This window comes from Notolepis coatsorum, assembly GCF_963971535.1.
Source record: "Notolepis coatsorum genome assembly, chromosome: 13".
NCBI lineage: Eukaryota > Metazoa > Chordata > Actinopteri > Aulopiformes > Paralepididae > Notolepis > Notolepis coatsorum.
The window spans coordinates 54,785,349-54,808,176 of record NC_140177.1 but is presented as its reverse complement, the minus strand read 5'-3'; the positions used below and the strand labels follow the sequence as shown (position 1 = coordinate 54,808,176).

At 42.8% G+C, this 22,828-nt stretch overlaps 1 protein-coding gene across 3 annotated transcripts; it reads left to right on the top strand.

Annotated features, from left to right (window-relative positions):
• The first annotated feature begins 354 nt into the window (after nucleotides 1-354).
• dusp22b (dual specificity phosphatase 22b) lies at nucleotides 355-21,581 on the top strand. Of its 3 annotated transcripts, none has more exons than XM_084328128.1 (7): nucleotides 355-486; nucleotides 1,126-1,159; nucleotides 1,250-1,332; nucleotides 9,743-9,792; nucleotides 12,609-12,683; nucleotides 16,139-16,310; nucleotides 21,209-21,581. In XM_084328128.1, the coding sequence occupies exons 1-7, from the start codon at nucleotides 466-468 to the stop codon at nucleotides 21,362-21,364; spliced, it is 591 nt and encodes a 196-aa protein (XP_084184254.1). In that variant the 5' UTR covers nucleotides 355-465; the 3' UTR covers nucleotides 21,365-21,581. The 3 variants fall into 3 exon arrangements, with proteins under 3 accessions (XP_084184254.1, XP_084184253.1, XP_084184255.1); XM_084328127.1 differs by having other exon boundaries at nucleotides 370-566; XM_084328129.1 differs by having other exon boundaries at nucleotides 370-566; nucleotides 21,214-21,370.
• The last annotated feature ends 1,247 nt before the right edge of the window (nucleotides 21,582-22,828 follow it).

Sequence of the window (22,828 nt, the reverse complement as noted above, 5' to 3'; positions counted from 1 at the left end):
CACATCTTTATGGGCAGGTGAAAGCACATCGTTTTATTTCCACTATGATGAAAGGGTGTTCTATAGAGATCACTGCACTTCCGCGTTACATGGAGCTCGTGAGGGGGCGGGGGGACGGGGGGAAGAGAGCGTGGGGGGATCAAACTAATGAATGTTGAGATAAACCGTAGCTACAAACAACCACTTCGTCATATCAAGGCTCTAATCAACATTATTCACGCCCCCCCCCCCCCCCCCCCGCTCTCTCCCATGAGCTCAAAATCCACCAACCAACTACAAATCCCAGCAAACACGTAACACCCGAAGCTTTGACACAGCGCTCCTCCGCCTCTGCACTCTGCAGCGCTGCAGTCTCAGCTTGTGCTTTGGGAGAACAGTCAGCTATTTATTTTCTAACACAGTGAAATTACAGCGTAGTTATCATTTCATTGTCTGCCGCTGGTTTTTCAGTCGACGTCGTTTATTATGGGCAATGGTCTGAACAAGGTATGCTTTGCATTGTTTTATGCATGCGCTCTAGAGTCGTTATAGCAGAAGTTCACGCGCGGATGGTCCTCGGTTATAAGGTTAGCCTAAAGCTTTTCAGAGTGATCTCAATTGAATTAATCAATAGCATACTGAATTCCTTGGATATAAAAGCCTACATACACATTGAACTTTATTAAAAAGCGTAGGACTGCCATCTACATTTTATTCATTTATTTATCCACCCAAGAACCGATAGTTTTAAGTTTCAACTGTTAAATTGTAAATGCATAATGCATCATCCAACCATAGACTGCATGGCAACAGCCTACCATTATGCCTACTTCATTTTGAGTAAAACAGATTTTTATCTGTTTCTCTCAACAGTCAACACACACACACACACACATGTGCACGCAAGTCACACACACATGTGCACACACACACACACACACACACACACACACCCTCCATTCTGATTTCCTATTATCATCTACTATTCTCTGCATACTCTGTGTCAGTTGTCAGAGCTCTTTCAGCTGTTGTGTGTGGTGTCCATGCTAAATATACCACCTCAGCACTACAACAAGGATGTGTCTCCATGTCACTGGGCTCACGTGTATCTTGCTGCTCTGTTCTTTCCTGCACCTTCCCATATAGGTCCTGCCTGACTTGTACTTGGGAAATTTCAAAGGTATGTCTTTGTTTTTGCCATTGTGATTTGTTTTATAGCTCTCGTGAATGGAGGTATTCAGTTTATTATCATTTTGTATTTGTATCCCAGATGCAAGGGACAGAGAGCAGTTAGCAAGAAACAACATCACCCACATCCTGTCTATCCACGACACTGCAGCTCCAATCCTCCAGGTAAGAAACTCTATGATATGATGACAAGATAATTATTTGAGACTGAATTAATTGATACCCAATTCACTATATAGCGGCCTATTCCTGAATTTCCCCAAAGGGGATCAATAAAGGAATATCTTAGGGGAATATCTTAGGGGACATGTACTGCTATTCCTAGCACTATTTGGGCAACTTTACACAATTCCTGTTAGTCTATTGAAGACATCTGTAAGTACTCAATCAAGTACTCAAAACCATCATTTTCCAGCTTCAAGATTTCAGGCTGTTATGGCCTGGCTCCGCCCACAAGCACTTTGAATGACAGTCAGCCCACACAGCGACTGGTAGACAGAGAGAGAGAGAGAGAGAGAGAGAGAGAGAGAGAGAGGGGGGGTGGGAGAGAGAGAGAGGGGGGTGGGAGAGAGAGAGAGAGAGAGGGGGGTGGGAGAGAGAGAGAGAGCTTCTTCCAGAGCGAAACCCGACACCTGCACACAGGGAGAGAGAGAGAGACAGAGAGAGAGGGAGGGGGGGGGACCCTTCCTCCCCTCTCCCGTGTGCCGCGCAGCAGGCCCCCCCCCCCCCCCAAGTGCTCTCTCTCTCTCCATCTCTCTCTCCCTCTCTCCCTCCAGAGCGCACGCAGAGGCGTCGGGCCCCACTCCGCCTCGCAGCATGAGGAAGTGGCTTCCACTCGTTGTCTAGTCTAGGTAGAATGGGGGCGGGCATTAGCTCCAACCACAGAGCCAATCGCATCACTGTGCGCTACCCAGCGTCCGAATGACGTGACTCAGTCGTTCAAATCAAAATGGCCTGATTTACTGGAGGAGGAAAGGGGCTGAGCTGAATCAGAGCAATCCGCCAATATGGTATTTAGACACTAAAACACATTGATACGAACTCCTATTACTATAATACAATGCTAGAGACTGAAAAATGACATTTATAGTACATGTCACCTTTAAGCTACTTGACAAACTCAGAACAAGCAACACAAGAGAGGTTAGTTCCACCCGATGGTCCCACATACCATCTCGTTAAGTTTTATAAACAGGCTGTTCATCTTGCCCCTCCTATACTGAAACTGTCACTATAGAAAGTCACGTGACCAGAGACCCCAATATCTCCCAACACACCCCCTCCAGCTGTTGATCCCATTGTGTGGCCTGTCTAACCTCCAGAATGAAAGTTTAAGAACATTTGTTCTGTGACCACCTCAGTATTCAACATTTTCATCTTATATGCACGTGAGATCCATTGCCCTCATAGAGATGGTTGAGGTGAGACCTAGATGAATCACAATACCAAGATTGATTGAAATCCCTTCCTCATAGTGTAAAGAGTCTGCCTGTACCTCTCTAGTCTCTGACCACAGCTGTTATCTCTGAAATCCAACTCTTTTATTGCCCTTCTCTTCATACACCTCCTTGATAAACATAGGTCACACACCCCCCACACACCCCCGTCTCCAAGTCACACATTTCTCCCTCACCCACAACTCTTTAAGTGTGTTATAAGAGTAGATTACCCCTAATCAAATATGGCTCAATATTATATAATTCTATGGTGAATTCTGTCACAGCAAGAAACACGTGATCTGTTGACAGTAGCCTAGGGGTTCGAGAAACCTGTGACCTGTTGACAGTAGCCTATAGGTTAGAGACACCTGTGACCTGTTGACAGTAGCCTAGGGGTTCGAGAAACCTGTGACCTGTTGACAGTAGCCTATAGGTTAGAGACACCTGTGACCTGTTGACAGTAGCCTAGAGGTTAGAGAAACCTGTGACCTGTTGACAATAGCCTAGAGGTAAGATAAACCTGTGACCTGTTGACAATAGCCTAGAGGTAAGATAAACCTGTGACCTGTTGACAGTAGCCTAGAGCAGTGGTTCCCAAAGTCGGGGTCGCGACCCAAAGGTGGGCCGCGAGCAGCCACGGGTGGGCCGCGAGATGATTTAAAAAAAATAAAAAAAAATATTTTTTTTATTTTTTATTTTGTTTATTTTTTATTTTTAAATTTTTTTTTGTCAGGCCACTGAACTTAGAAGCAGGCCAGGACAGTGTTTCTAGTTGTATTCTAAAATTCTATTCTATTGTATTCTAAAATGTGACTATATGGTTTTATATTAACTTAATAAATAAACAAAAACGAAAAATCTACTTATTTCAACGAACATGTCAAACTAAATAACAGATCTGATTATGCACATAAAACGCTGAAAACAACCGAAGCAACAATAGTATTTTAATGAGGCTATTATTATTATTATTATTATTATTTTGCAACAAGTTAGCCCTCTCATAAATAGCACATATAAATGAATAACTACCTTGAACTAACTTAATAGGATTGAAGTGATATTTGGCTTAAAAAATCGATCACATGAGAAAAAAAAAAAAAAAAAAAAGCCTGACGATGTCCATTGGGCCGCGGCTCTCTGATGCCTTATTTTCTGGGCCCTGGCCTGAAAAGTTTGGGAACCCCTGGCCTAGAGGTTAGAGAAACCTGTGACCTGTTGACAGTAGCCTTGGGGTTAGATAAACCTGTGACCTGTTGACAGTAGCTTAGGTGTTAGAGAAACCTGTGACTGGTTGACAGTAGCTTAGGGGTTAGAGAAACCTGTGACCTGTTGACAGTAGCTTAGGGGTTAGAGAAACCTGTGACTGGTTGACACTTGACAGTAGCCTAGAGCCTTGGGACAAGTTGGGGTTAGAGAAACCGGTGACCTGTTGACAGTAGCCTAGGGGTTAGAACAACATGCTTTCAACTGAAAGGATGTTGGTACGAATACCAAGACCAGCTGGAAAATCTGGGTTGGGGAAGTGAATGACTGAATGAATGAATGAATGAAAACTTTATTTAACAGATTGCAGAATGGGTACAACACAGTACGGCTCAATACACACAATTGTTAAGGGGATGCAGACCTGAGAAAGACGTTTGTCTTGTTTCCATCAGGGTCCCCCATTTTCAATTCATATAGACATTTATGACATACACAACATACATGACATTTATGGCATAGGGACATATAGGTATTTAGTACTGATACATTTGTGACATAAACGGTATTCAAATATACAGTACTGTTACCCCTAGATCCTGACAGAGTATATACATATGATGGGGAGGGGACTGTACATTAGGAGGGGGTGGGTGGGTGGGAGAGAAATATACATACGGCGGGGAGGGAATATATACATATATAATACATACATATACATGCGGTGGGGAGGAGACTGTCTATTAGGAGGTGGTGGAGGTTTTGGGCATTTACGGTGGCCAGTTTCGAATTGCAGCCTCCCGTAGGTGCTTTTTTTTTTTTTTTTAACTTTGACCAGTCACCTGGTTCTTTTAGCGTTTATCGCTTTTTCTTCGCATTCATACTTGGTCAAGTTCGACCGACAGAAGCAGGCTGAAAGGGTTCAGATGGGGGGGAAAGACACTCTGGGAAAGGCACGGCTGCCGTCCGGGATTCGAACGCGCTCAGCCCCAGATCCGCGCGAGCGCGGTTGTCCACGGCGCTGAAATAGCACTCGCGGTACGTGGTGAGCTACTGGAGCTCCCCCGTAGGTGCTCTTTAAGAGCGGTTTTGAATGTGGGTAGGGATTCACATTCTTTTACAGCTTTGGGTAGGGCGTTCCACATTGATGTGGCATAATTGCGAAACGTATTTAGTCCCTTGTTTGAGCCGAATCTGGGTTTAACATGATTTGTTGAGCTTCCTCTGGTGTAGTGGTTGTGGTATTCACTGACCTTTGGGAAGTATTTTGACATGTACATGGGTACCTTAGTCGTATAGTGTATTTTGTAGACCAGGCCCATTGCAAGTTGCTGTACTCTGTCGTCTACTCTAAGCCATCCTAGGTTGTCAAAGTGGGCAGGGGTGAGGTGGGTTCTGGGGGTAAGGTCAAGTAGTAGTCTGACCAGTTTGTTTTGTGATGTTTGTCATTTTGTTTTAAGCGCCTTTGAGGTGCTTTGGTACCATGAGGACGGTGCACGCATAGTCGTAGTACCCTTGAATGAGTGCTCCTGCCAGAGTCTTCAGGGTATTCTTGTTTACCAGAGAGGAGATCCGGTACAAAAATCTAGTTCGTTGGTTGACGTTTTTTATTACATTGGATGCCATTTTGTCACAGGAAAGATTTGCCTCTAGGATGGAACCCAGGTAGGTAATTTCGTCTTTCCTTGTGACAATATTGTCACCCACTGCAACTGAGAAGCCGTCGGTCTTGCTGAGTTTGTTATTTGAACCGAAGAGAATGGACTCTGTTTTGCCCATGTGTAATGATAGTTTGTTATCAGCGAGCCATATGCAGATTCTGCCTAGTTCCGAGCTGAGGGTTTTTTCAACCTGCAACTTGTTCTTGTCAGAGACCAGCAGGGCTGAATCGTCCGCAAACAGGAACAAGTTGCAGTCACAGGCTGACGACATGTCATTTGCATAAATTAGGAAGAGTAGCGGTCCTAGTATGCTTCCTTGTGGAACACCACAGCTCACTGTGAGGGGGGGGGATAGAGTACCGTTTACCTCTACCATCTGTTCTCTCCCCTCCAGGAAGGATTGCATCCAGCTCACTGATAAGCTATCAAAACCAATTGCTTTTAGCTTGTCAATCAGAATGGAGTGATTGACAGTGTCGAAGGCCTTTTGTAGGTCCAGCATGACCATGCCGCAGTATTTGCCCGCGTCCACCTCTTGTTTGATGTGGTCGTTCAAATAGAGGAGGCATGTGTCAGTGGAGTGGGACGTTCTGAAGCCAGATTGGAATTCGTAGATTCGATTTTTTCCGCCAGGTACTTTTCGACCTGTTCGAAGACTATTTTCTCCATGACTTTCGAGATGGAGGTAAGAATAGAAACAGGGCGGTAGTTGCCTGGGTCTAATTTGCTGCCCTTTTTGTGCAGAGGGGTCACTCTCGCAATTTTGAAGTCCTTGGGGACGTGTCCCTGTTTTATAGAGAGGTTTATCATGTGAGTGATGACTAGGGATGGGAATCGAAAACCGGTTCCCGTTGGGAACCGGTTCCTAATTGGCCGATGCCTGGAACCGTGTGGCTCCTGTGACTTTCGATTCCCTTAACGCTGCCAGGTTTTTCCTACAGTTGCGCGCGTTAGCATATAGCCATGGCAGACTGTATTTGATTCCTTAAGGGCTCGAAATTGCCTGGCTTTTGGTCATATGCTCCCGAAATGCTCCCGCTGTTTGGCTACTTCTATGTGCAGTGAAAACTACTTGAATGCTTTAGAACATAGTCATTGATTTAGTTTAGGTTGAGCTAAAATTAGCCGCGGAGCTATCGCTAGCTAACGTGAGCTAACGCTATTTAATCAAGCTCACAAAGAGAGATAAACAGCTGACAGCGGATAGTACAGGTACAAATACAATAAAACAGCGGGTGGGGACTGTTGTGTAAACATTGTACTCTTTAGTTCACATATAATAAGAGCCGGATTGTTTATTTACAAAGTCTCTACTCTGAGTCCGTCAGACAGGAAGTACCATGGTGCAACATACAAATGTGTCCGTGTAGCAACACAAGCCAATACCTACAGGACAGGGGCCCGGGGAGGGAGCTCTGTGTGTCTGTGTGTGTGTGTGTGTGTGTGAGACAGAAGTCAGAGGAATAACGACTGTTATTCAATAGATTAAATTAGTTTAAGAATAAAAAAATAAATACATTTTAAGAGAATCTCAAATACATTATTTTATTTAAGTGTAGGCTATAGTTAATGTTTTATTTTTTACAGTTTTTGTATTTTTCTGACATGGTAAATGGCTGCTTTTTTATATAGCGCTTTTATCCAAAGCGCTTTACAATTTGTTCCTTACATTTTACCCAATCACTCACACATTCACACAACGACGGCGGAGGCAACCATGCAAGGTGCCAACCTGCTCATCGGGAGCAGTTAGGGGTTAAGTGTCTTGCTCAAGGACACATCGACACGCTGCCCGGGAGGAGCGGGAATCGAACCGGGAACCTCCGGATTGCCAGAAGACTGCTCTACCTCCCGAGCCACTGTCGCCCCTGACATGGGGGCTCAACAATAAATGACAATCAGAAATGTCAAGTTGCATGTTGTTATTCTAACCAGCTTAGTTCTGTTGCATTTCCAATTTATTTATTTAAATTATAAATTGATCAGGTATCGATAAGAGAATCGATAAAGAATCGAATCGATAAGCAGAATCGATAATGGAATCGTATCGATAAAATCCTATCAATTCCCATCCCTAGTGATGACTGGGGTGATGGCGGCTGCTGCGTCTCTGAGGAATTTGGAGGGGATGTTGTCATGGCCAGTGGCCTTGACTGTCGCTCTGTGCGCTCAACAACTGCCATCAAGGTGCCCTTTAGCAAGGCACTGAACCCCCAAACTGTGGCACTTGGGCTACTCAGTTGTAGCCCAACATCCATTCTTCTGGCAGTTGCTGTAAATAACAATGTGTTGAATGTTATTGCTGGACCCGGAGGGCTGACCTACTAATAGCGAATGTTCCTAACTTTTACTGTCTGACTGACTCGCCATTGTTGAAACATGCATGTGTGTCGTCGCTGTGTCCTGCTTAACTAGGCTTGTTTACACAATTACACACGATTATTTTGTGAAAAAAACAAAGCAAAAATACAAACAAAGTGTTCTTAGTCAACTGGAAAAATATATATACCTACTAGCATCTAACTCACAGAGACAGTTGACAGTTTCTCATCAATCTGCATACAAACGGGACGACTCAAATCAACAGTATTCTGTTGTGATTGAGACCCTGTGCCAAAATAAACGATCCACCTCTCAGTATGGCGGAGTCTCGCATTTGCATGGCCAATGACGTCGGCTACCATGGGCTGTCCCGAACCGAGAAGAGGGCTGAGCGCACAGAGCCTACCGATCAATCAACACATTGTTCCCATTCCGCTTTCCCCAATCCTAGCTTGTAACACAAATAGGCAATAAGGAAAAATAATTGACGCAAGCACTTTTTCTTATTCCAACACCTTACACACTGTGACTGTGGCAGGGCAGCATCTGACAGATACGTGGCCTTGGAACAGTCTGTTAAGTAATTCAAGGAGACTATTCAAGGTGACTATTAGGGAACACTACACCCGGACGTTTTCCAAACAAACCATCTAAACACTTTGTTATTCCCGAGATAGGATACAGTAAGTGGAGGGATCGGGTTTCTTATCCTCGTGTTTGTCGAGCAGTGGTTTTCAAACTCTGGCTCGGGGACCTACCAGTGGGTCCCAGCAGGGGGCCAAGTGGGCCGTGGACTGACTGGCGATAGTGTAAAATGTGTGTTTTTATATAAACAGTCCTCTCCTCCCTTGTCCTCTACCACCTCTTCACTTTGCTTCTCATCTATTTTCTCCTCTTCTACGTGTGTGTGTGTGTGTGTGTGTGTGTGTGTGTGTGTGTGTGTGTGTGTGTGTGTGTGTGTGTGTGTGTGTGTGTGTGTGTGTGTGTGTGTGTGTGTGTGTGTGTGTGTGTGTGTGTGTGTGTGTGTGTGTGTGTGTGTGTGTGTGTGTGTGTGTGTGTGTGTGTGTGTGTGTGTGTGTGTGTGTGTGTGTGTGTGTGTGTGTGTGTGTGTGTGTGTGTGTGTGTGTGTGTGCGCGCGCGCGCGTGCGTGTGCAACTTGTTATGACTTCCTTCACTGCATGCTTCATTGCTTGCTGGGTCCGGTGTTTTTGTGTAGGCTGGTGAGTAGGCAGTGAGTAAGGAGAGAGTAGGCAGTAGCTTGGAGCTTGGTCTGTGTGGGCTGAGATGTGTTTTTGTAATTGATTGTTTCTGGTCAATCCGAGAGCTGTTTCCCCTCTCAAATTCCTAATCAATTTCAAGATGGAAACTAATAAAAGCTGACCCTAGATCACTCGTTAATGGCCATTGCTATTCTATATAGCATATTCTGTACACATACTTTGTTGGAGATGCATACTGTATTGCATGCAAATCAGACATATGGTGTGCCAATACAAAATAGTAGTAGTCCACTTGCATTATGCATTATGTAATAGCGGCATATTGATATCAATGAGTGTATAGCTGACTGTAGTGTGTTAGTGTATAATTGACTGCAGTGTGTTATTGTATAATACTGTAGTGTGTTAGTGTATACTTGACTGTAGTGTGTCAGTGTATAATTGACTGTAGTGTGTTAGTGTATAGCTGACTGTAGTGTGTTAGTGTATAATTGACTGTAGTGTGTTAGTGTATAATTGACTGTAGTGTGTTAGTGTATAGCTGACTGTAGTGTGTTAGTGTATAATTGACTGTAGTGTGATAGTGTATAGCTGACTGTAGTGTGTTAGTGTATAATTGACTGTAGTGTGTTAGTTTATAATTGACTGTAGTGTGTTAGTGTATAGTCAACTGTAGTGTGTTGGACTGGAGTGTGTTAGCAAGTAACTGTTGTGTTTGGTCCCACAGGAGATGACCTATCTCTGCATTTCAGCAGCCGATCTGCCCACACAAAACCTGTAAGTGCCCCAAATGTACCCCACAACAGAGCAGAGCTAAACAGAACGGAGCAGAGCAGAGCAGGATGGAACAGTGCAGGACAGAACAGAGCAGAACAGAGCAGAGCAGGATGGAACAGTGCAGGACAGAACAGAACAGAACAGAGCAGAGCAGAGCAGAGCAGAGCAGAGCAGGATGGAACAGTGCAGGACAGAACAGAGCAGAACAGAGCAGAGCAGAGCAGAGCAGGATGGAACAGTGCAGGACAGAACAGAACAGAACAGAACAGAACAGAACAGAACAGAACAGAACAGAACAGAACAGAACAGAGCAGAGCAGAGCAGAGCAGGATGGAACAGTGCAGGACAGAACAGAACAGAACAGAACAGAACAGAACAGAACAGAACAGAACAGAACAGAACAGAACAGAACAGAACAGAACAGAACAGAACAGAGCAGAGCAGAGCAGAGCAGGATGGAATAGAACAGAGCAGAGCAGAGCAGGATGGAACAGAACAGAGCAGAGCAGGATGGAACAGTGCAGGACAGAATAGAGCAGAGCAGAACAGGGCTGGGCTGAAACAGAGTGTACCAGATCCAGAAGAGAGGCTACACAGTGTGGGCGTCTGTAGTTCATTTTCTGCTAACGTGAAAAAGATATGCGTTCACAAACCTACCATTTGACTGTGAATCAAAGCTCTGAATAGATAAAATGGGGCAGGCTAGTATGCAGCCCTATGTGCAGGTTTGGTCTTCTAATAATGGAACCCAGTAATGTAAAATACACACCCATGAATACAGCACACACAAAATAACACTTTAACAAAGAATACGGGGGATCGAAGAAATTATAGTTTCTCCTAACTCTTCTACTAGTATCTGTTCCAGGGGGTAAAGGTTAAAATTATGCATCAAACTGCAACTGGAGCGCCGCTGGATGTGCCTTGATATGTGAGAACAGCATTGCTCTCGTGTGGTTTGAAAGATTAGCAAAGAAGGTCCGCCTTATATGTAGTGCTTGTAAACATTACAAAATGTCACAAAATGAATTGTGAGAGACAGCCCAGAACATTGGTTTAGACACCTCAGAGCACTTCACCATTACACTGTACACAATCATACGTGTAAAACTGACAAGATTGCAGCAGAGTAGATTTTCGAGTGACAGGTGAAACAACGAATTTAAACCATATCTGTTATTATTGCTTTCAGAGGCTCCTCCGTGCTAAATAAAACAATTATTACGCTCCTCTCGTTTGCCTCATGTCTCACATCATTTTCAGTTAAAGGGTCATTAGAAATAACTTATTTAAAAGCCATTCTAAACGAACGTTCCTCTCACTCGCCTCCCTGCCAAAATAAATCTCAGAAAGGCCGCACCCCCTGCCGATTTAAAGTTCCAATGTCCCTGAGAACAGATTACATATACGTGTTTTTTGGCTGTCCAAACGGCCGACAAAACACTGGTGACACTTGGTTGCAGAATTAGGAGTTCATTTGCAAAAACCAATTGGACTGTCGCAAGTTAATATTAAGGCAAAGCCCGTTCTGGACCCTGGCCGAATTTAGTCACAAAAGCTGTTATTGTCCATTGAAAATGCATTGCAAGTTCACGTTTTACACCAGTGCTGTTCTTTTATAGAGCCAGATCAATCTGTTCACAGAGAATCACTGCGGAATATTCAGGCCAGGTGACGCAATATGGATGCTGTGTTGTCTGAAGTGAATTGCAGAGTAACTTTGATTGTGTTATTTTTTTCACTAAATGTTAGTGTAACGTGAGTTCATGACCTTTAGGGCATAGCCAAGAAGAGGACATCTGTGATATAACATAGTGAAAATGTTGTGTAGAGTTATCTGCTTTTGCCAAAAAATGTACCTTTAATTTGAAATAAAAAACTAATTTTCAATCAAGTTTTATTTTGTAAGTTACCTGTATTTTGTTAAGTTATTTTACTTGATCAAAACAACCCAACTGCAGTTTAATTTATATTTAATTGGAATTCACAATACAACATTTATAAAAACATGATTTGTGAAAATGACCAGAAACAGATAATGAACTATTCTGTTCCAGGGATAACTCCTCTACTAATATGTATTGTCTATGGGATCCATTTGTGGTAATAAAGGGTGTGTGATGCCCTCTTAAATCCTACACACACACACACACACACACACACGCACGCACGCACGCACGCACGCACGCACGCACGCACGCACGCACGCACGCACGCACGCACACACACACACACACACACACACACACACACACACACACACACACACACACACACACACACACACACACACACACACACACACACACACACACACACACACACACACACACACACACACACACACACACACACACACACACACACAGCCTTTTGTTGCTGTGTGCACAGTGCAGGTCTGGTCTCTGTGCAGGAAGGAAGTCTCACAGCTCTGCAGTTCTACAGCGATGGTTGGTGCTGTGTCTCTATTTTTACAGACCACTGCCCCTCCCCTCCAAGCTGCACACATTGCTGACATGCCCCTGTCGCACCTATCGCTCCTATCGCCCCAGTCCCTCTAATGCGTCCTCACCTCAGTGTGTGTGTGTGTGTGTGTGTGTGTGTCAGTACACATACGCACGCATGCACATAAACACACCCCCATCTCCACTTCAGGACCGTATGGACACTTTTGAGTGTTTTGTTTCTTATCTCAATGATGACTAAATGGCCACAACCCAATATGGTCGCAATACAATTAATGTTTATTAGCTGTACTTTTATCACAATGTTTATAACCTTGTTATGATCTTATGATGGCGTTTTCTCCTCCACAGGACTCAGCACTTTAAACAAAGCATAATGTTCATGCATGAATCCAGACTGAAAGGAGAGGGCTGCCTGGTTCACTGGTGAGAGATCTTACACAGGAGGAGATCAACTGGAACTAATGATTTCATTAGGGCTGTACCGAATGCTTCGAAGCTTCGATCATAATGTTGACATTTGAATTCTAAATCAACATTCGAATTAAAAATGTTTACTAAATTATTATTATTATTAAAAAAAAATGTATCTTAAAAAAAAATTCAATCTGTTTAAACCAATGGGGGTTTTCTTCACAGTTGCAGTTAAAGATTAGGCTACTCTAATATTATAATATTATACTATAAGACGTCACCATCACTTTCATACCAACCGTGCCCTTATTGGATTATTTATGTTGACGAAACTGATGAGTTATATTTATTAAAGAAAGTTGATTTAATAAAAGAAAAAGACTAATTTAATCAGATTAATCACTTTATTCAAATTGAGGATTTAGTTTTATTTTTTATTTATTTTTTTATAAAAAAATCTTTTTTAATAGACATTCTGTTATGGTTTGTAACCGACCCCAATCGCACAACACAAGACAGGTATGAGAGTAAGCCAAAACAGGGCATTTATTTCTTACATAACAAAAAGCGGCACAGTCCCTTTAAGGGAAAACACAAAAACACTAGAGTCAAGGAAATATGGAAAAGCGGCACTGTGCCTTTAAGAGGCGAACAGGCTAAGGGACTAAGGCTAAGGGCCAGGGCTAAGGACCAGGGCTAAGTGTCAGGGCCAGGAACAGGGGCACTGGAGAGGGGGTCAGGGACAGAGGCCCGGAGAGGCGGGCTGGAGACAGGGACAGAGAACAGGGTCAAGGCCTTGGACAGGGCGAGGGCCAGAGCTGCTTACAGGGATGAGGACAGGGTTCCGACGGCGGAGGCCTGGCACGGGGACAGGGGCCCGACGGCGGAGGCCTGGCATGGGAACAGGGGCCCGACGGCGGAGGCCTGGCACGGGGACAGGGGCCCGACGGCGGGGGCCTGGCACGGGAACAGGGGCCCGACAGCGGGGCCTGGCACGGAGATCCTCCTCCTCCTCTTCGGATGCTGCAGACGGGCAGCGCAGAACAAAGGGGGTCCCAGGGGACCGGGATGGGAACACGCCGTCCTCCCGTGGAATACTAGGGAGCGACGACAAGCCTGGGTCCAAGGGGAACGGGATGGGCACACGCCGTCCTCCCGTGGAATACTAGGGAGCGACGACGAGCCTCACCCCCAGGAACGAGGATCACGAAGAGACGCCTTCCTCCCGTGGAATCGGGAGCGATGACGAGCCGGCTTGACGTCTGGAGTGGGAACACTGGAAAACCTCCCGTAGAGAATTAGAGAGCGAAGACGGTGTCCCACTCCAGGCAAACGGCGACAGGTGGTGATGGCTGGCACGTCGTCTCACGCCGGAGACGCGGCAGGTGATGGTAACGTACAGGATGGTAACATACAGAACTCCATGAACACAGAGTGTACACAGATACAGATACAGAACGAACACAGAGTCCAGAACACAGAATCCAGAACACAGAACGACCCGACCAGGACTGGAGGGGAGTCTGCAACCTATGTACTCTCCCGAGGTGATTGCAAACTCCCAACAGGTGCGTGAAGGTAGAGGATCAAGGATGTCCAAGGGTGGGGGCTGGTGAAGAGTAGAGGAGAGTAAATCATCGCAAGGGTGGGGGCTGATGAGGAGAGTAGACAGGGAAAACACAGGAAAAAGGTCCAGGGACAGGCGAATCCTCACACATTCGAAGCTTCGTTCGAATACTTCAATCGATGCTTCGAATGTTAAAAAATGACATTCGGTACAGCCTCACATTAATAAATAATGACAAAAAAAGGTTAACTAAAGGGAAGGCTCAGGATCCTATACTCAATCAATACGTATCTACTGCCTTCACTGCTTACAACTGCCTTAGTAATCATAACTACCTACAGTACCTCACTGTACTACCTACAGTACCTCACTGTACTCATAACTACCTACCTCAATCTATAGTTTATTCATATAACACTGTATTATAGCTATGTACAATGACACTGTATATAGCATATATACATGTATCTATCTGTATGAATATATGTGTATATATACCATATGCTTACCCATTATGTACACTGTACATGCTATTCACAACATACTTGATCAATTCCTGTATATATCCCATACCTACTCTTATTAGTTATACCACTGGCTAGTATGGCTTACTACCGTAGTGTATTTATACTTGTATCAGTGTACATAATAATGCTTTACATACATCGGATTAGCATTTACTCATAGCTTTGATATATACAGTTTATATTCCATATAATCACGTGTTACACTGTATATAGCTTTGCACTTTACCTTGCACTCTGGTTAGATGCCAACTTATTTTCGTTGTACTGTACTCGTGCTGTACGATGACAATACGTTTGAATCTAATCTAATGTAATAAATAAATAAATACAAATACATAATATCTATGAAAATCATTTAAATATTTAAAAGATTAAAAATGTACAAACATAATTTATTTCCACAACTAGAACACATAGAAGTAAATGGAAAGGCTTTCAATCGATGTTGAAAGAAATAGTTCTACACCCCATTGCCGTGCACTAGTATTGCCAGAAAATGCTAACAAGAAGCTTGTGCCAGCTTCTCACAAACAAATGGACAAACACCTTTTGAATATCCTGTGTGTGGGGGCTTTGTTAGCCATCATTAAGACAGACCTGAGAGCTGAAAAAAATTTGTTCCGCTGTGAGCACACAGAAGTCAACTCATGTGTGACTCTGCAACGCAGGAGATTCATAGATAAGCAAGAGGCTATTCTTGAACATCCTAGAACATAACAAACCTGATATGAATGCATTGTATTTGTGTAGCTGGTGGTGACCTGCTTTATGCTCCTTGGGGGGAGCATTACATATTTCACTGCACATAGATGGGATAGCAACAGGTGTACAGTATGTGGCCTATACCAGTCCCTACACAGACATGCAGTGAAGTTGAGGATGATAATAATAATAATAATAATAATAATAATAATAATAATACACTTTATTTGTATAGCACCTTTCATACAAGAATTGCAGCTCAAAGTGCTTCACAGCAGTAAAAGAAAGACATCAAATTTGCACAAAATTGGCAGATCAAGAGCAATGCATAAAGTGCAGACATAGAATTAGGCAATGAGCATACAATAGACAGCAGCAAAATAGACAAAGTCAAGATAAAGCATAGGACATTAAATCACACATAGTTTTTCACATAGGGATCTAACATCTTGTAATAGGCCTCTTTGTTTACGATTTGATTGTCACTGATACACATAAAATAGACATAAAATCATGAAATTGGCAGATATATCATATCATATCACATATCAACCTAGTATTTCAACACAGCAGTATTTTAGATGTTTAGTACTATTTAGTACTTTGTTTTTACTTTTTTTTGCATTGTTCCTTTATCTCTCTTTCTCTTCATCCCTGTCCTTCTCCCATAGCCTTGCAGGAGTGTCCCGGAGCGTCACCCTGGTGGTCGCCTACATCATGACGGTGACGGGGCTGGGCTGGCAGGAGGCTCTGGCCGCTGTGCGGGCGGCTCGCCCCTCTGCCGGACCCAATGTGGGCTTCCAGCGCCAACTCCAGGAGTTCCAGGCCACTCAGGCTGATCAGGTCAGTAGCCTATTCAGACGGGGAAGGAGATAAACATGGGAGGGTTTAACCCTTTCACTACCACACTACAGAAGGTTAACCCTTTTCACTACCACACTACAGACGGTTAACCTCCTCCTATTTTTCTTGTATTTTTCTCCAATCCCAATTTAGTCGTTATGCCAATTCCCCCCTCCCCTTCCTGGTTGTTGCGTGCATTTGCCCCCTACTTGCCTATCTAGGGAGCCCTGAAGTCTATCACATGCTTCCTCCGATACATAGGAGACAGCCAGCAGCCTCTTTTCACCTGGCAGCGAGGACTCTCATTGGGTGAGTGTAACGCGTGGGAGGGCACACTACCTCACCCAGATCCCTTCCTCGCTGTGCAGGCGCCCTGCCCGACCTGTAGGAGTCGCTGTTTACGACCAGATTACCACCCACCAGCTTCCCTCCCGCTGACACTGCCAATTGTGTCAGTATGACGACCGGCCAAGCCGGAGGCACCGCTGACAGCTGGATTCGATACCAGTGTCTCTGCGGTGGTAGACAGACGCTTAGTCCGCTGCGCTACCCTGCCGCCACCAGACGGTTAACCTTCTGTAGTGTGGTTGTGAAAGGGTTAACCCTTTGTTGTGTGGTAGTGAAAGGGTTAAGCGGTAAATGGATGGACCAAGACAAGAACCTAAAAACATAATGGGATAATATATTAGATTGGTCCTGACATGACATAGGATTTTGACCTGTTATTAATTGTATAATCTATTTATTGGTCTCATTCACCAAGCACTTACGACAAAAAGGGCTTTCTCTTAGGGCCATTTGAGACCCTTTCGGGCCGATTTTGGGATTCACCAACCGTCCCAATAAAACATATGTAATTAATATTATATTATAATATATTGTCTATATTCATGTCTTGCCCGAAAAGGTCTCAAATGGCCCTAAGAGAAAGCCCTTTTTGTCATAAGTCCGTTGGAGAATGAGACCTAATTTGTAGAAATGAACTTCAAGGAACTTGAACTTAGAGATTCAAGAGATTCAAGATTCAAGAGTTGTATTTGTCACATACAGTACATACACAAGACATGCAGTGAAATGTAGGTGGCCTTGCCCGCTTGGATTGTGCAAAAATACAAACAATAAAAAAATAAAATAGACATGATAAAAAAGTAGGGGAGAACGGGGGACGTTGTCACACTTTTTACTCTAGTGTGAATTGCTCATCATCAAAACATCTTTCAATAGTCATTCCTACATTAAATTTAAGCTTAAGATGTTGGCTTGAAATGTGTATCCCTCTCATTTTCCAACGTATTGTAACAAAGAGTTAATCACCTATCAAAGACACTCTGACACATTGTGACAACCAACCCCATCATGGGGATGGTTGTCACAGACTATGGGGTTGGTTGTCACAATGTGTCAGAGTGTCTTTGATAGGTGATTAACTCTTTGTTACAATACTGTTAGATTCTGATCAATCTGGCCAGTATCACGTCTTCTTGTGTTATCCTCTCTCCATCCACTCCTCTGCGCTGTGTACTTTTAATAATCCCGACGTCTCATATACTGGCTGATACAATCCTTATCTCTCCCCGTTAGTGCGATCCGCAAACCATAATAATTCTCCACCTTCGTAAGAATTCGACACTTTGACACAGTGTAATACCTTACAAGGAGAAGCAGTGTTTATTTACATAAACAGAGACCTCATAATCAGATGGGAACCAATTCGTATTGTCCTTGTAAAATCTATTCTAATGATCTTTCGGTGTGTTCAGTCTATCGTCCTTCTGCTATTCAGTCCAATGGTGGTCAGGCCTGGTCGTAGCCAGAACCCTTCTCCCGTTAGCCGAAGCTAATGATGATGTGTCATTCCTCCTCCTCCCCCCCCCTCTCCGTGATGAGAGGAGAGAGTCTCTCAGTCCTAGTCAGATTGTAGTCTGCCCTTAGCCGCTCTTGGTCTGGCTTACACCCGGAAACACTGTTAGATTTATAGGACCTTCGCCATAGCAACGACGGCCCGCCCCTCTTCTGGTTGTCATGCGCTGTCATGACAACTGCTAATAACCTTTCACACATTTCAAAACGTTTCATTAATGTCAAAACCTCCATCGCGCTCTGCCTCTGTGCCCTGCCACGGTATCAGCTTGTGTCTTAGATCGGAATTCAAAACATTCTGCTGCCTGCTAAACATTCTGTTGGCTATGCCTCTGAACCGCTTCTTCCACAACCCTCTTCTAAGGCAAACCATGCACATTTCGATCTCTCTGACCCGGCACCGTTAGATGTGGGCATCTCCCCCCAATCTATACATCACATACATTGAAAAACCACCGATTTCCCTCAATATGTTGGAAAATGAGAGGGATACACATTTCAAGCCAACATCTTAAGCTTCAATTTAATGTAGGAATGACTATTGAAAGATGTTTTGATGATGAGCAATTCACACTAGAGTCAAAAGTGTGACAAAAAAATCTTAAAAAGAAGACAAGAAGGCAGAACTAAATTTGAAAGTTTAATTGCGTGACTGTGTGTGTGTGTGTGTCATCTCAGCAGTCCAGTTGATCTGGGTCATCTTCCCAGCAGTAGATATGGTGTGTGTGAAAATTCTGCCATCGTCAGGAATCCATGGACCACATATACGTTCTTTAGTCTGAGAGAGGGATAGAGAATCACAGAGATATATATATATATATATATATATATATATATATATATATATATATATATATATATATATATTAGGGATGTCCGATATTATCGGCCGACCGATATTATCGGCCGATATCGGCAGTAAAATGTGATATCGGAAAATATCGGTATCGGTAAAAAAAAATTATTTAACCTTTATTTACCCAGGCAAGCAAGTAAGAACCAATTCTTATTTTATTTATTGTCAAAAGTATGCATGTTGGTTTAATTCAACAACAAGAGATATGTAATGTTAATTCTTACTTTTTTAATGATCATATTTTGCACAGATAACGCTTACATTTAGAAAGCCTTTTGAATGCATCCAGTGAAATTATTGTGAGAGAGAGAGAGAGAGAGAGAGTGTGTGTGTATGTGTGTGTCTGTGTATGAGGGGGGGTGTGTGTGTGTGTGTGTGTGAGAGGGTGTGTGTGTGTGTGTGTACGGGGGTGAGTGTGTGTGTGTGTGTGTGTGTGTGTGTGTGTGTGTGTGTGTGTGTGTGTGTGTGTGTGTGTGTGCTTGTGTGCTTGTGTGTGGAGAGATCAGTGTTGAGTGTTCTGATGGCCTGGGGGAAGAAGCTGAGTCTCCAGTCTCTCGGTTTTTGCTGCATGGATGCGGAGGCAACTTAGAGGATTTAGCTGTCACAGTTTGTCTTACCTTGAAAAGTCAAGAACGTTTTTTGGGGAAAAGTGCTATGTTTAGACTGCACATAAAGGCCAGGCATGCACGTGATTAAACAACTACAGCTACACGTTTAAATGTTTCCACAACTAATAGTCATCAACAAAAACTAGCAATAGCCAACTACCACTTACAGTATAACACTAATCTTGGGAATATATGCAGCCGTGCAACACTTGCATTGGAAAACCATGATACTACAGAAGGAAAGCATCTCAGACGTCTTGGATGATATGTGAGTTTGTGGAAATGACTGACAATTTAAATAGCACCAGTGGCGACCCACATTCCATCGGTTTGTCCAAGCAGAATAGTGAGTGCAGCTGAAACTGTCAAAATGGCAATTAGGTGGACAAGACAACAAGCTACGTTCACCACAGAATATTCTCCAGCATCGTTTGAGTCTTCTGTTTGGGAGCATTATGGATGTAGTTTAGTCTGTGACAGTGATGGATAAGAGCAAATATAAGGTGCATAAGAGCTATGCTCTTATGTTAATTATTTCAGTGCATAAGAGCTATATGCAGCCCAGTGCTCTTATGTTCATTATTTCAGTGCATAAGAGCTATATGCAGCACAGTGCTCTTATGTTCATTATTTCAGTGCATAAGAGCTATATGCAGCCCAATGCTCTTATGTTCATTATTTCAGTGCATAAGAGCTATATGCAGCCCAATGCTCTTATGTTCATTATTTCAGTGCATAAGAGCTATATGCAGCCCAATGCTCTTATGTTCATTATTTCAGTGCATAAGAGCTTGAGCCACGGTGATCATATTCCCTCTAGTCACCTCAGCAGCAACAAGGTAATTCCCGTCTCGAACAGACATGAGGCAGAATTGTCAAATAATTGTCCAACACACCCACTATAGGCCTCGAGAGCAAAGTTAGAGAAAACAAGCAGGAAAACCACGGCACTACCTGCACATGCGTCAAGAAAAAAAACGTCCCTGCCCGATTGAATTGGCATAACGGCTAAATTAGGGGATGGGAGAAAAGGCAAAAAAAGGCACACAAAAAAAAGCAGGCATTGCTAAAAAAATAAATAAAAGATAAATAAAAAAGAGCAGGTGTTCTCAGTCAACCCTCCAATACATACGCTAAATAAGGCTAAATAAAGGTAAAAAATTAGGGATGCTCGATATTGGCTTTTTTACCGATACCGGTATACCGATATTGTCCAACTCTTAATTTCCGATACCGATATCAAACGATACCGATATATGCAGGGTTCCTCCCCCAAAAAAACGGAATAATTTCAGGTAATTAACATTACATATCTCTTGTCGTGTAATTAACACAACATTATGCATACTTTGACAATAAATAAAATAATAATTTGTTCTTACTTGCTTGCCTGGGTAAATAAAGGTTAAATAAATGTAAAGAAAAAGAAAAAAATATTGAAAACCGATACCGATATTTTCCGATATCACATTTGTATGCCAATATCGGCCAATAATATCGGCCATCCCTATTAAAAATATTGAACTCCTTTATGCTGGCATCAAAAGATACACAACTCTTTTTTGTCTTTATAGTACAGAGAGTGGCTCAGGGAAGAGTATGAAGACAATCCCTTCAATGACGAGATTGACATCCGCATCTTGTTGGACAAAAGCACCAAAGCCAGCGGGGAGGAACCGGTGGAGGTGCAGGCATCCCCCCTGCTTGGAGGTACTTGGAACTCTCCATAGCTCCGCCTGGGGGTCTGGAGGTATACCTGGATGATACTATGTTGATGCTATGGGGGAGTCTCTCCGTCTCTCTCTCTGTTCTGAACAATGGATGTGAACACTGTGAGAGGGAATACATTCACACTGGTCTCTTTTATCGATGCTTTGTGGTAAACATTTCTGGTGCTATTCATCCCTAATTTATGAATGTCATATACACTGCTGCCATTTTCTACTGTATGTTATCATGATTGCTCTTTGTGTAATAATAAAATACGTAAAGTTACTGTTTTATAAAGTTGTCTGTGTATTGCTTATCATATTCAGTGTGATGCGAGAAGCATTCTCTACCCTGTTTCCTGGTTCACTTCCTGTTTGTCTGCTGTGAAGGGGGGGGGTCTTGCATGACAGCATCAAAAACAGTTGCATTATCGCTTGTTGTCAGTGCTCTTATAGCCTATTTATTGTCCTGAGGCCATACAGTTAACCAAAATGAAGTCCCTTGTGTGAGATGTTAGGTTAAATAAAATAAAAAATGTATTCTGAAAACTAAAGGACAATTGAGGTCACCCTCATTTTCAATGTCAGACTTACAGACATTTCAATGCATACATACGTAACATAGGTTACTGGGCACATAGCTATTTTGAGAAAGTTGGTATATTCATTGATAGCCACTGGAGGGCAGCCATACTACCAAACTAAATATGGTTTGAATGAAATTCTCTCTGATCAGAGTTCAGATTAACAATTTAATTGCAGACAAGGTACGCATTTTGGGTGCTATATATATAGGTGGAAACGCCTCAGGGGGACAGAACCTGTGAAGTATGTCACAATGTTTTGGATGGAGCCGAACTAAAGATGCAATGTCCCTTTATGCACTCCATTTGTATAATTTAAACTCTTAAATTATTAATTTGATTATTAATCTAAAGTTAATTTATACTTTTTGCAGTAAATATTTAATTTGACCCTTTATTTAAGAATTCTCTTTTTAGATAAATGTTTTAATTCTAATGCTTCATATCTGAATACTTATATATATATAAGTATATATATATATATATATATATATATATATATATATATATATATATATATATATATATATATATATATATATATATATATATATATATATATATATATATAATCTGTGTAATTTAAATGTATACAACGAAAATATTTGCAAATGACACTCCATGTAACAGGGTTGATGGGGCAAAATGATGGTCACTAAAATACTTGAACACTATTATTGATTTAACAGCTTATTGCCGTTTAAAAAAAAATTAACAGGCCTATTTTGTATTATATATTAAAAAAAATTGTAGACTAGAAGGGCAGGTGTAGAAATGCCCGAATAACAGCGGAATATGTGATGGAAGGAAACACATTTTCACGCACAGGTAATTGTTCCATTTGCACCACACCTTGTAGACATAATAGTCATATGAGAGGGATTCCCCACCGCGAGGCTTC

Excerpts from the sequence above, each read along its gene's own strand:
- dusp22b (XM_084328127.1), top strand. The coding sequence starts at position 489 with ATGCTTTGCATTGTTTTATGCATGCGCTCTAGAGTCGTTATAGCAGAA. Across the intron at positions 1,160-1,249 it reads GTACTTGGGAAATTTCAAAG|ATGCAAGGGACAGAGAGCAG; the intron begins GTATGTCTTTGT and ends TTTGTATCCCAG. Across the intron at positions 1,333-9,742 it reads CTGCAGCTCCAATCCTCCAG|GAGATGACCTATCTCTGCAT; the intron begins GTAAGAAACTCT and ends TTGGTCCCACAG.